At 40.5% G+C, this 14,666-nt stretch overlaps 1 protein-coding gene across 1 annotated transcript; it reads left to right on the top strand.

The window, feature by feature from the left end:
* Nucleotides 1–37: 37 nt before the first annotated feature.
* Nucleotides 38–14,237, top strand: mrpl1 (mitochondrial ribosomal protein L1). Its single transcript, XM_079687621.1, has 9 exons — nucleotides 38–185; nucleotides 3,958–4,066; nucleotides 4,219–4,486; nucleotides 6,503–6,586; nucleotides 6,935–7,006; nucleotides 10,303–10,414; nucleotides 10,590–10,690; nucleotides 11,116–11,197; nucleotides 14,082–14,237. Exons 1-9 carry the CDS (start codon nucleotides 155–157, stop codon nucleotides 14,183–14,185), a joined length of 963 nt encoding a protein of 320 aa, XP_079543747.1. The 5' UTR covers nucleotides 38–154; the 3' UTR covers nucleotides 14,186–14,237.
* Nucleotides 14,238–14,666: the final 429 nt, after the last annotated feature.

Raw genomic sequence — 14,666 nt, forward strand, 5'->3', positions numbered from 1 at the left:
GATATGATGATTCACACTCATGTACAGTAGATGGCGGTATGCACCTTAACGTTGTTTGCAATCCGCCAAAAACCGAGAGAAGAAGAAGAAGTACCCAGGCGGAACTGTTTAGCACGAGTCGCTGTTTTCACACGGACTAGCCGAATTCCCAGACATGGCATCCTGCACGCGTACAGTGTGGAAAGGTCAGTTGTTTTTGTGTTATTTATTTCATTTCTACCGACAGTTACTATTCAGGGAAAGCGTTTACTAAGATGAACACATGCTTATTGTTTCAGGCTTACCTTTTGGTTTCTTGTTTCTCCTAAAGCGCTAAATAGTCATTACAGCCTGACCTGTTAGCCTGCCTTCTAACTCATTTACAGATCAGTACAGATCTCACATGTATTTACTTGTTTTACAATCTCCTTGCGTACTAAATAATTAATCGCACGGTGCAACATTCATTTAAACTACTCACTGAATTGTTGACATTCTCTGTTTATTTTGCATTCATCTAACAAACAAGTCAGCTCTCCAAACATAGTAAATGAACAGTTCTTTAGCGCGTCCTTGAACCAAAATACATTGTGGTGGGCGGTAATCTGAAGTTCTAACGAGGTTTTTTTAAATCGATAAATTAAAGTATTGCTCAGTTGATCATAAGTATATGACCAATTAAAACATCAAGATGATTGATGGTTATATCATAGCTTTACATGTTATTAGGATGGTGTGTATGTAGTGGCGTTTTTATATGTACAACATTTTTTTGTCTGATGCTTCGATTAATTTTAAACAGATAGTTCAACAAAAGGATACCCAAAAAACGTAATTTTAGGAGGAGGAGGAGGAGGAGGAGAAGAAGAAGAAGAAGGAGAGAGAGAGAGAGAGAGAAATAAATTATGCATAAAGAAATAATGCTAACTAGGTAAGATAAGAATAAACAAGTTGAAATGATTTGTTATTGGTTGTGATTAGGGGTGCACCGAATGGGAAATTCTTGGCCGATACCGAAAATAGGAAACAGTTGGCCGAATGCCGAAAGGCCGAAAATGATTAATAGAAATATATATAATGTATACATTTTTTTACCAATGTTGTTCAGCTACCTGATTATGGAAAAATACATGATTATGGCAAAACTTAACTTAACTTAACTTAACTTAACTTAACTTAACTTAACTTAACTTAACTTAACTTAAATAATAATAATCACTTATGGGTCCATAAAACATTTATTCAGCACTTTTGAATGCATACAGTACATTAATTCCAAGTCAATTGCATTTTCTTTTCTCTGTAGGATAACTACAACAAAGTGCATTCAGAACAAAGCCAAGGTGCTTTAAAATAAACATCTAGGCCAGGAGGCCTACAACAAACTAGTGTAAATAAAGACTGTAACAGCCAGGCCTTCAACAACAACAAATGCACCAATAAGTGCATGCATACAAATGTGCAAACTGGATAAATCCACATGAATGTAATTATTTACAAATGAAATTACAATTGAATTTCAAGAATCTGTAAATAAGGCTGTCTGTCCTCATAAGCAAAGTAGTAAACATTGTATAAAGATACATAAAGTGAAAACTGGATACAAAATCCACAGTCAATTACAAATTAAATTACAATTTCAAGAATCTGCAAATAAGGTGGTCTGTCCTCATGAGCAATGTAAACAACATTGTATCATTTAGATACCGAAAGTACAATTGAACACTGTGCTGCTGTCATTTCCCCCTAATGATAACCTGAGATGGTGAATTATAACTCACAATGAAAATTGTTCAGGAAAGTGGGTATAGAGTAGACATGTAGAACTAGATAAGCTTATGATAAGCCAGCCTTGTCTACTTATTAAGGAAAAGTGGGAGGTTGTTTTTAATGAACAGTAGCTTCTCTGCTTTATCAGCCATAAGTCTGTTCCTCTTCTCATCAAGCATATGAGAGGCAGCGCTGAACAGTCTCTCGCTGTCAGTGCTTGTCATTTGATCTTACTCCGCATATTTGTCCGGGTGTTTTGATTTCAAGTGGTGGAGTAATCCCGAAGTGGTGAAAGTCTTTGCAGTTACACCCCCTCAAGAAATGTCAGCTGAACACGTTTTACAAATCGCAATCCGCGCCTCTTTCTCTGATATTTTGAAATATCTCCAAGCGGCAGACATGTTGGCTGTGAGCCAGCCGCGAGCATGGTCGCGTGCCGTGCTTGTCGCCGCGTTTTGATTACGTCATCACAACAACACGTTAGTTTACCAACGTAACCCTGTTCTCTGACTTTGACCCACATCACTCAAAACGGCTCAATTGGCACACTGTAGACACTAATTAGAAGAACACAGACGAATCAAATGATTAAACATGATCGTAAAATATATTTTAAGTAGGGCTGTCAGTCGATTAAAATATTTAATCGTGATTAATCGCATGATTGTCCATAGTTAATCGCAAATGAATCGCATATTTATCTGTTCTAAAAGTTCCTTAGAGGGATATTTTTACTCTTATCCACATATGAGTGGACAAAATGCTTTATGCAAATGTTTGTTTATCATTTGATCAATGAAAAATATATTCTCATGAATATTATTATACAAAACAATAATGTGTGTGTGTGTGTGTGTGTGTGTGTGTGTGTGTGTGTGTGTGTGTGTGTGTGTGTGTGTGTGTGTGTGTGTGTGTGTGTGTGTGTGTGTGTGTGTGTGTGTGTGTGTGTGTGTGTGTGTGTGTGTGTGTGTGTGTGTGTGTGTGTGTGTGTGTGTGTGTGTGTGTGTGTGTGTGTGTGACAACTCAAGGCATTTGCTCGAACGGGAGCTGCCTGGACCCTGCAATCATGTTATCCGTGCTGAGTGTGCTGACTTTTCATACAATGTCCCACTGTCTGGCTACCTGGATAAAGTCAAGTGCTCGGCGAAATGTCGCTCCTCTGTTTTCATTGAAACAGATCCTTATATCCGTTAGCGCAGCTAGCTAGCACCAGATGCTAACAACAACAATCCACGTAAGGTGTGCCCGTTCTCTCTCTCTCTCTCGCTCGCGCCAAACATACACACACCCTCACGGTCCTCCCGATGTCCATTCGGTGCCTGCCGGTGAGCGTGGAAGTGTGGGATGCCACAAGCGGACGGCAGGAGCGGGGCTGTCAGCATCAGCTTGTAGATGGTATTTTAAACTCGATGCGATCTGAAACTACGGGGCAGTCGAGGACAAAAAATACACATGCGTTAATCGCGTTAAAATAATTAGTTAGCTTGACAGCCCTAATTTTAAGATGTATTTTTTTTTTGCATTCTTTTGTAATTATTATTTGTAATACTTTCTGCTGACACTAGGTGGGGCTGTGCCCCTAATGACCAGTCGCCACTGTGTGTATGTGCTTATTATCAAGTGTGTGTATATAACTGTCAGATGTCTAAAATCAACATAGAGGGAAAAAACGAAAATAACCAATGCTATGTATATTAATTCACTTGTTAGTGAAGGGGCTACCAGGCAGTACCTCAGATGTATTGCTTATAATTAACAGAAGTATTTATACTCTCACATAGACGGTGAGATTTGGGGAAAGTGATTTTGATGGCAGCCCCTTGACATAACTAGTGCCAGTGAACAGACTAGGTGGAATTTGCAAAGCACATTTTTATCTTGCATATGAGTGAGCTTTCTGTCCTCATGAGAAAATGTCATTATATAATCATAAAATATCTCATATAATGGCACATTTTTCCGATGTTTACATGTGATGCATTCTGCTTCGGATTCACAGAGATACTTTTCTTGTGGTATTTTAACAGTATTACGTTTTTTTCCTTATCATTGAAACATATTTTATTATATCACAGAAAAACATCTGACCTCTGGTATTCAGTTTAATTTGCTTCCCCACAGCATCTCAGTGTGTTACATTGGGTTTTGTCATCTGCACCCTGTGTCTGTATGCTTTTATTCTTTAGCAGCTTTTTTCCCTTCATCCAGTTTTTGCAGGATGTCAGAGGCAGCTGCTGAGAGCCGGAGGTCCGGCCTTCACAGGTATATCACCGACCGCTCCAAGAAATCTGCCTGTCAGGACTTTTGCAGCTGTCAAGTGAGTTTGCAAACTTTAGTTTAAGAAAATCTGCTCTTAGTATCTTAATCTCAGATGAATTTATATCCACTATAACCAGTATGTTGTGCACTCAGCAGATAAGCTGGCATGTGTGACCTACTCAGTTCAACATCTTCCTTGTTGTTTATTAGGCCACAGAGGAAAAACCAAAAAGAGGACAAAGAGAAGGAAGTGAAGAAAGAAAGGAGGGTCATCGATGACTCGGACAGCCAGAAGCCCTACGGCTTCACAGGGTGGGCGCCTGTGGATGACGTGTATGTTCCCAGGTTCTACCCGCGGACCACCTACGGAGCAGCTGAGTCCGTCGACATGCTGAAGACCTTTCAGAGGTTGGACTTCACCCCCCTCAAACAGCCTATCTTCGTCGATCTGAGGCTCAACATGAAGCTGGAGAAAAAGGTAACGGCAACGTCACTGAAGCTGTGTCCATTGCAGAAGCTGAGTTAATGTAATGCCGGATAAAAGTTCGATTTTTGGCGGGAAAAGGTGCCTTTACTAGGTACGAAGTTGTTTGTGCAACCATTATTTTTTCAGAACTAATATTCGGATGCACCTCCCTATGCACCTATGTATCGCAGTTTTTATTAAAGGTCCCATGTCATGCCTTTCCGGTTATTACCCGTCCCCTTGTGTGTTATGTAGCTTTTTCTGCATGTAAACGGTCTGCAGAGTCACAAACCCTCAAAGTACACCCTGTAGCGAGTAAAACTCCAACACAGAAAAGACCTGTCCATGCTGCCCCAGAACGCCTCGTTGGAGATTTTTCTTTTTCCATTTTTTTCTTCCTGGGCATATTGACGCGCGCGCGCACACACACACACACACACACACACACACACACACACACACACACACACACACACACACACACACACACACACACACACACACACACACACACACACACACACACACACACACACACACACACACACACACACACACACACACACACACACACACACACACACACACACACACACACACACACACACACACACACACACACACACACACACACACACAGCCTTATCTTCTCTCAGCTGCGGTGCTGTGCGTACACACACACGGAGCTCAGGCTGTGAGTGTGTGTGTGTGTGTGTGCTCCTCGAGCCCCACAGGGCAGGGCAGCGAGCCCCGCAACGTCCCGCCAACACGGCACCCAGACCCCACGCAGCATTCTCATCTGTTTGTCATTTTCACCACACCATTACCTTGTAGTCCACCTCATTATGTTTCACAACAACAGTTCTGATTGGTCTTCAAGCTGGTCACTTTTTAGAGAGAGAGTTTTCAGATTGTATAAAAGGAAGTGCAAATCCTTTAAATAGCCAAACCATTTTTAACATCAGGTCCAGAGCTGCAGGTGGTCATATTTTCTTAGCATTGGGTTCCAATTTGTAGACACAGCTTTAGATTATAACTGGAGCCTGGCTGATTAATTGGGTAGGCACTCACTCACATACACCCACTTTGCCGTTTATTAGTAGACTGACAGTCCTGTTTGGATTAAGACCTGATGGGACCAACAGATGTCAAAACATATTTGCTTTTAAACGATTAAACCACTACAATAAAGGCTGTCTAATATGGTAGCTTGTTGGTTTCGGGGTGCCTGATCCCCTTCCTGCTTATCCAGTGAATCCTCCCTTCATGAGGTCATACAAATCTTTTGTTTAGAGGAATTTATTATTTTGGAGGATGTAGTTTGTGTTTCTGTTAAACTATAGGCCCTCTCAGAGTGAAAACGTTTACCTTACTTGATCTAATCTTATGTCAATTGGGTAATAACAAGGCAAAAATACAAATAACAAATAAGTAAATCCAGGTTATAAGGCCAATATTTGTGCAAATTCGAACCCAAATACATGAATACACTTTAATTAACAATAACAGTAGATTTTCCAATGAATATGGATATATTTGATCAAAGATGAGTCGCCACTTTAACATGGCGGAGTCTGCTGTTGACTGCACACAAAGCTGACTTTCCACATAAATTGACTTGGTCAAATGTGCAATACCATTGTCTTCCAGAAGTCCCGAGCTGCTTTATTTTAACCACGTTGCTTGAGCCGTAAAACAGAGCAGGAAGGCCGACATGTTTGGCTTCCACAAATCTCAGTATTTACTTAATCAGGCTGCAGTATTAGCAATTTTGGTTAATCAGCAAAAACAGTGTAACCCAAACAAAAGAATGAAAAGCTCTTAGTTTGTTAAGCACTTTGTGCGCCAGGACTGCAGACAGAGCACCAGACATATCTTTTCCGACAGCCTTGCCGTCATCTGTCTGTTGCTGCAGAACAACGCATAACAAGTGTTCTTCTGCATGTGGACTTTACTTCTTTGTTCTATGATTGACAGCTCTCCATTTGAACGTTTAAAACAGTGATAACTTTCTTTGTCTCCTCACAGAAAAAAGTCGATGCCTTCGTCAGCACGGTGCACCTGCCGCACCCCTTCAAGACAGAGATGAACAAAGTTTTAGTTTTCACCGCAGTAAGACTTTTATTTTCTTCCCCTTCAGCCTTACTGAATCTTAATTTCATAGCCAATTGATTGCTTGCTGTTGATGAATTGCTTTAATATTGTCTCAACATGATGCCGATGTGCAGCAGCTTTTTATTTGTCGTCCTGTCTGTCTGTAATGAATGGGCTCGGGTGTTTTGATCACAGAGACCTACAAGAAGGGTTTGATTTATATTCCTGTGGAGCAGCACAGGTTGTGGGTTGTAACTTATTTGTTGCATGTTAACGACCATAATGAATGACACTGGTGGCGTCTGCCAGACTGGCACACCCCAATCGGATTTAAATGGATAACACAGTACCTGTTTTTCCCTGCAGGATGCTAATCAAGCTCAATTTGCCCTGGAGAGCGGAGCAGTGTTCGCTGGAGGAGTGGAGCTCATACAGCCGGTGAGTGGAATTAAAGAGGCCCTTTATGCTTTTGGGGGTTTTCCCTTTCTTGTAGTGTGATATATAGGTTTCTGTGCTCGTCAATTATCTGCAAATGCTAAAATCCCAAAGTCCCAAAGTTTCTCTCCCACACACTACCCCTGCCTGAAACGCTTCCATTGGACTCCGCTTCCATTGGACTCCTTCAGTAACATAAGGCGCTTTCACTGCAGCATTTTTCCCACTTTAGTTCATGAGAACTTAGTTCATGAGAACTCTTTAGTTCAGATCGTGTTCACACCGGAATAAGTCCCTGAGGGAGGATAAGCAAGTGAAGCCACTGACGTAACTTCTTCTTCTTCTGCTTTGGGTTTACTGGCAGGCCGCAAACCACTTCAGAGCGTATACTGCCACCCGGAGTCCCCGGCCGGAAGTCCCCGGAGTTGGGGAAGGCTTCAGTAGAAGCTGCTGGGACTCCCAGCAGCTTCTACTGAAGCCTTCCGAGTAAATCGCCTGAACGCCGACACCTCCTCATCTCCACCCCTCCCATGTTTTATTTGATGTTGCCATAAGTTAGTCTCTCTGCGTTTGTGCGCTGGGCTAATGCTAATGCGAGGATAATAAAATGGCGGCTTCACAAAACTTTTTGGGAGTTTTACGGGGCATGGTTTGCAATCCGCCCAGCCAATCAGACATAGGAACCTTTTTCTCCCACGAAAGTCTCTGCTCTCTAGCAGGGATGGAAAAGGGGGTAAAAAAAGGTTCTGATGAACTCATTTTAGTTCCGGCTCTTTTTGGTGTGAACGCAACATTTCGGAACTATATCTGAACTAAAGTGGGAAAAGTACTGCGGTGTGAATGCGCCTATAGTGACATCAATATTTAACACTTGTGCTTCAATTGACTAGCGCTAAAACACATTGTACATGATAGTCTAGGGCAGAGGTGCCCAGTACGGGGCAATGCTGGTAGATCGCGAGTCATTCATAAAAATAAAAAAATCCAGCTCCGTTAAAATAGACAAAACAGGTTTTGATCCCTCCTCCCTTGGCCTCCCTGCCACTTAATTCAGGAGTTTACTTGATTGACAGAAAAAGCGACCTATCGCTTTCCAGTCTGTTAACCCAGAATGCAAAGCGATACAAAATCAGTCAAGTGCCGAGAAAACTCAAATTAAGTTAAAGAGACTAACAACAAAATGAGTGCGGGACCGAGCAAAAAGCTAAAGACATACCACTTCCACCCAGAATGGGAGGAAGAATATTTTTTTGTGATGTCACATTCAAAGGTCATTTGCCTTATTTGTAAAGCAAGCGTCGCTCTGCCAAAGAAAGGTAACGTTGAGAGGCATTATCGGAGTGTTCACAAGGCATATGACAGCGACTTCCCTCCGAGTAGCGAGTTGAGAAAGAGAAAGGTCATGTATTATTGCTACAAAAACATTATCTCGCAGTCTTAAGGCCCAGATACACCGGCAGTAAATGGGAGTTGGGCCGAACATGAGCGTGGGCACGCCCTATTCGGAGTGGTTTGCGCCGCACCGTCGGGTCTTTTCTGCCGACCTGACACCTTTTCTTGCCGATTCAACATGTTGAATCGGCGTCGGGAACACCACCGGAAGTCGGACAAAGGGATAACACTGATTGGCTGTTCAGCTAGCGAATCAGTGCATGAGAAACGTTAACGGAAGTGAGGGAGGGACCGTTGCTTGTTTTACACAAGCGTGAGTCCAAGGGCTGCTAGCTCCAGTACCTCCCGTTCGTCCTGCTCCTGTTCGTTCATGTTTTCAATGGACGAGAGTGAAAATGGAAAGAAAAATGCTATTTGTTGTTTGTTTATATCACGGAGTCTGTTCTTCTTCTCTGTCTTCCGGTTGTTGCCTCTTTTGAATGATGAATACACACTACCGCCGCCTGCTGGTAAGGACAGTTAATGCCACTCACCCATTCGCAGTTCATACGTGCTCGGCTCGGATTTGCGGTGTGTTCCAGTGCGCGAAGTCGGCAAATACGCAGGAGAGTCCGGCAACGCAACAGTCGGCGTCGGCGACTTCTCAGGTGACTGGCCGGTGTATCTGGGCCTTTAGTGTCGCCAACTCGTTTCTAACATGCAAAAAGACAAACAAATGTTTCTATGGTCGGTGTATTTTCGACCTTTCCAATCCAGACTCTCTCCCGTCTGTGTGCGAGGGGGGCGGGGCAGTTTACACACACGCAGGAGATGGCGGAGAGAAGCGCTCCAAGGTGTGGTTACATGTTACCCGTCTTGAGGTGGACAATGCTCGTTGCCAAGAGTGTTTAGCATGTAAGGGCGGTAACACGAGCAATTTGTCTAAAGATTTAGCTAAAGTGCACCACATTCAGACAGAGGAATGCACCGGGTTCGACTGTCTTTCTAGCAGCTCTGTAGCCCCATCCACGAGTAACGTTTCCACGTCAGGTGTTATGTATGCTAGCAGCAACACAGAGTTAATTCAATTATACAAACATGGGTTAATGATTAGAGGTAACTGAGTTATTTATTTTGTAATAAAATGTTGTTATTTATCTATTCTGTTTACAGTTCTGTCATCAGATTATTTAATACGATTTGTTAAAACATTGTTGTTTCTTTTGATGTGAAATATTATTTATTTTATTTAAATAAAAAGCAATGTTAATTTTGTTAACAATTTGTTAAGATAATTTAATATATGTATTTTTGAATCAAGTATTCATCTTTATTGTCTTCATTGTTAGCTTCCACAAGCCTAAAACAACCTCAAGCTAAATCTAAAAGTTGATGGCTAAAAAAGAGCGTTTGAGAAATTGTGCAAGGCATACAGTAATAGTCCGAATAGTCGATTAATCGTTTCATTAATCGATAGATTAATCGATTATCAGATTAGTCGTTTGTTGCAGCCCTATTGTAGTTATCCCATGTATAAATAAAATGTGTTATTCAGCAACCCTTGCAATTTGTGATTTTATTTTTTGGTTGGTAGACCTCGGTGAGCTGGTCATTTCAAAAGTAGCTCACCAGCCAAAAAAGTGTGGGCCCCCCTGGTCTAAGGAGGGCCAATCTAAGCATTTGACCAATCACAACAGAGCTAGCCAGCTAACCAATCAGAGCAGACTGGGCTCTGGTTTCAGACAGAGGGTGAAAAGAGGTGCTGCAGCACAGGCAGTATGAGAAAAATAAAGAGCTTTTTGAATGTTAAAGCATTTAGACATGTCACAGTAGAAGCACAAAATAAAAATATGAACATTAAATTGAGCATAATGTGTCCTTTTTAATTTTTTTACGGTTTAATACTATCAAATTGATTTATTTTTCAGATCTTAGATGATGAGATTTCAGCAGACTTCTACATAACGGTGCCAGAGATGCTGCAGAAGCTCGTACCGCTGAAAAACAAACTGAGGAAAAAGTTTCCAAAGAGCAAGAGAGGTAGTGTGTGTGTGTGTGTGTGTGTGTGTGTGTGTGGGGGTGGGTGGGGGTGGGTGGTGCAGGACGATTGTAATGGGGAGAGGTCTTAGGATTTGAAACCTGCTTTTAAGATAAAGCTGACAACATAATGTCTAAAGTCCTAATATATTCATGGCCCCTCTCTGTTGACACACAGGCGCAGTCGGCATCAACATTCTCAAAATGCTGGAGTTGTTTAAAACAGGTCATGAGTACATGGTGGAGAATGACTGCTACGTCAGGACCCAGATAGCGATGGTATGTACATTTATCTGCCAACAACCCCCCAATAAGAGGACACTCGGTGTTCAGACAAAAAGCAGATTACATCTTAAATCTTGCATGTTTAAGGGAGCAACGTCGAGAAAGAAATCCTGATTTAAATATGTATACGTTTTTATTCTGAACAGGAACATAAAATCGTTCAAGACTTGTTTAGGTGTTTTTAGCTATAAAATCACATTTTCCCTTACAAAGGGCTTTATTTTAAATATAGCCTGATATTAAAAAATATATTTTAAAACAGTGAGTGAATTAATTGTTTTTTTCTATAAATTAATTTTGTACCATCTCTGTGACATTCAAATGCGGAAATCTCAAAACCATTCAGCATTTTTTGAAAAGGAACATGGAAAGGTCAAAAATTAAAATCTATTAAATTCATTAACCTCTCCTCTGCACAGCTTGACATGACCGAAGAACAAATCTTAGCCAACCTGGAAACTGTCCTGTTGGATGTCTGCTCCCAACGACCAGCTGATATGGGTAAGTTCACAAAAAAACGCCAAAACATAAAAGGTCTGCTTTCCTTCTATCACCAGCAGCTGAGGAATTCTTATGCAATTTTGACAGCTCTTCAGGCTAAAATGACTCATTGTTGATTGATTTGTATTTGGTTGTTGAAGAGAAAAGCTGATGGAGATGTGATATGCCGCCTGTCTTTATTTTCTTAATCAAGTGTTTTAAAGATGCCCTATTATGCTTTTGAGGTTTTCACTTTCCTTTAGTGTTGTGCCAAGGCTAAAATCCCAAAGTATCCTCCATACGGAGTTTCTGGTTTGGTTTTTGTTCACACTGAATTTTTAGAAATCAACAGAGAGTAGTTATGTTTCTCAGACAAGTAACTTGGACCCATATAGCGGTAATTCTGTAACTGACGGAAGTTAAGGCAGCACTTTAATGCTTCTTATGTGTATGTTTATGAAGAAATAACTCATTATAAGCGTTAACTGCAAATCAATCACATGTTATGTTTAATTACCTCTAGAAACGGTACCAAAATGGTGGCTACTTATTACAATGTGGTTGCTGTTGCACACTTTTTAATGACTTTCCAATCCGCAGATGGACTTATTACTCGTTTAGCTTTGAAATGCTAAAATCTGCTGTTATAAAATCATCTGGTTGTTTTGTTTGCTTTTACAAAATTCACCACATCCTACCTGGAACAGATTGGCACTCACAAATGTTCAGGTTGTCTCAGTTTGGTTGTCAGCCCAAACTCATTGTGAAAGGCCTCCAAAACTTTTTAAATGTGTATACCTCTAATGAATGACTCTATTACAATGATTGAGTGAAAATGACCTTTGATGATGCACTCGGTGCTCTTCAGTGACAGCATTATCTGTAGGAGTTAATTTATTTGTGATCTCCTGCACATTCGCTTTGCTTTTGACTCCGATAATAAGATGCTCAGTGTAATCATCAGCTAATGGGTCCCCATTAGAGAGAGAGGCTTAAATTATCTACATAATAATTGATTCTGAGCTCACTAAATAAAAAGTCATGAAAAGTGCAAGTAAACTGCAAAGCTTTCAAAAATACTGATTGAGGACAATTTAAAACCGCTGGGCCTTTGTGACCTGGAAGTTCTCATTTCAACAACTTTTTGATTTTGCTTTAATTTTGAATCTCTATTGTTTCAAGGCTTTTATTGTCATGTGTGCAGAGCTACAGTGTAGTTATGACAATGACAATCTTAGGTCTCAGGCTCCTCCAACAGTGCAACACAACAAAACAGCTAAATCAAATAGAATATAATAGAAACAGTACAGAATAGTCTATATACAGAAATTGGAATGTTGACGTATATGAGTTGCAAACAGATGAATGTTATGGATGTTCTTTCAAAAGTTCAGGTGTTTAACAATCTTGTATAATGAGGACTATATTGACACTCAAGCATTTGTCTTTTCACCCAGCCACTGAATAATGGCTTTTTTGCTCAAAGAGAGAAGAGAGAAACTATCTCTGGAGGAACTTTGGGATGTTAGCCTTTGCAGACCATTTACATGCCCCAAAACCTATATAACACACCACAGGAAATAAAAGGGAAAACCCCAAAAAGCATAATAGGGCTTCTTTAAAAAACATTTTCCTTTTTTGAGATTCCATGCTGACTTGCCAAACAAAGAAGTCAAAGGTGACCGCAGATAAAAACTTAAAATAAAAGTAATTACACTTCTCACTTGAGACCAAAGAAAGCCACCTGCAGCTTGTGTTTGAAGTGCTCGCAGTCAGCTAGAGATTGTCCCTTTTTATCCGGGTTGTTTCCTGTGGGCCTCATCCCTGCCCCCCTGGAAATGTTACCGCTCTGCTGAAGCCTCAGAGCTGCACAGTGAGCGTCTCTCAGGGACTCGTCAAGCTTTGCGGTTTTCATTATCCAGCTTTTGCCATCGAACAGAGCCAGCAAAGAGTCCTCTTTACTCTGTTCAGCAGTTCAATGACTGAACAGCGAGGCACAAGGACTCTGGTCAGAATTGAATTTCCTCTGTACCCATTGGTCAAGGATCAGAAGATGTTGCTACTTACGTTTTAGTTTATTTCCATTAATGTCTTTTTAAAGAGTCCTTTGCACAGAAGCTAATCGCTGCAGCGTGGGCAGAAACAAGGGGAAACTTGAATGAGAAATTCTTAAAACCGAGAAAAGAGTGAAGCTAAAAGGGATTATTCATGACAAAAATCACAACCATATGCTGATAAATAAAGACCTGGCTACAGGAAAAATGAAACGCAGGGGAAACAATGCTCAAATAACTATTCATAAGAAGGTAAATAAAATAAATATGTGGGAGAATTAAGACTGCAGGGACTTTGGTTTTGAATAAAGGAGACAGGATGTGGGTGAGAGATTTTAGGCGGTTTCCTAACTTTTTATATTGTCATATCCTGATATATAAAAATAAGGGCTTTTCTATTTTTTTCTATCTTATTTAATATGTTCTTGAAAATTCACCTCCAGATATGTTTGTGTGACAAATACATTTCTCTTGAGATAATATATTTCCGCAAAGAAGAAAAATAAATTGGCAAACTAACCTCTAATGAAAAGTTGAAAATATAATATATTATTTTATAGTGAAAATATTCATCAATTTCTCCAAAAAGGAAATGACAGAGGCCTCATTATTATTAACTAATTTAAAAAATATTGTTGGTGGGCTTTGCAGAACCAAACCTCAGTGAATTATTTCAAGTTCCTTTCATTTTTTTATTTCCGTCTGATTTGTATTTTTTTAATAGTGTTAATGATGTCTTCCAGCATTTTGAAAATAGTTTTAATCTATTCTCAAAAATGTTTTTTTCATACACCGACCTTTCCCCCAAACAATGATAGCACTCTTCTTCCTCTTCTTTTCCCTCCCCTCAGGACCTTTCATCGAGCGGGCGATCATCGCCAGTCAAACCAGTGAAGCTCTGTGGTTTAGGAGTGAAGACCTTTTACAGAAACCAACAGAGCAGGAGGAGGAATAAGCTGTTCTCACAATCTAAATGTTCACTTTATTAAATAAAGTATTTGTCCTGAGTTTGAATCTGTTGTTTATTAAAAGAAAATCCCTGTAGAGTCAAAGAGGACAAAACCTACAAGGTGAAGTTACTTTTATTAATAATCCATTATTATATTTTACAGTTATTGTTTTACAAAATACCTGGACGTCATAGAGTTGTGACAATGTTTCTGTGTTCGGGCGACTGTGGCTGCTAGGTACTGTGGTCATCCTTCAATTGGAAGGTTGTGGGTTTAATCCCAGCCGTTGCAGTCGGTGTATCCTTGGGAAGATACTTGACCCTGTGTTGCTCCTGATGGCATGGCTGACGGTGTGAATGTAAGCTTGTTTGAGCATATGGCACATTGCTCTGTATCAGGGGTCACCAACCTTTTTGTCACCGAGGGCTACTTCAAGGGTACTGAGTAATACGAAGGGCTACTTGTTTGATACAAACTTCCTGAATA

The sequence above is a fragment of the Notothenia rossii genome (genome assembly GCF_949606895.1).
Source record: "Notothenia rossii genome assembly, chromosome: 6".
Classification (NCBI taxonomy): domain Eukaryota; kingdom Metazoa; phylum Chordata; class Actinopteri; order Perciformes; family Nototheniidae; genus Notothenia; species Notothenia rossii.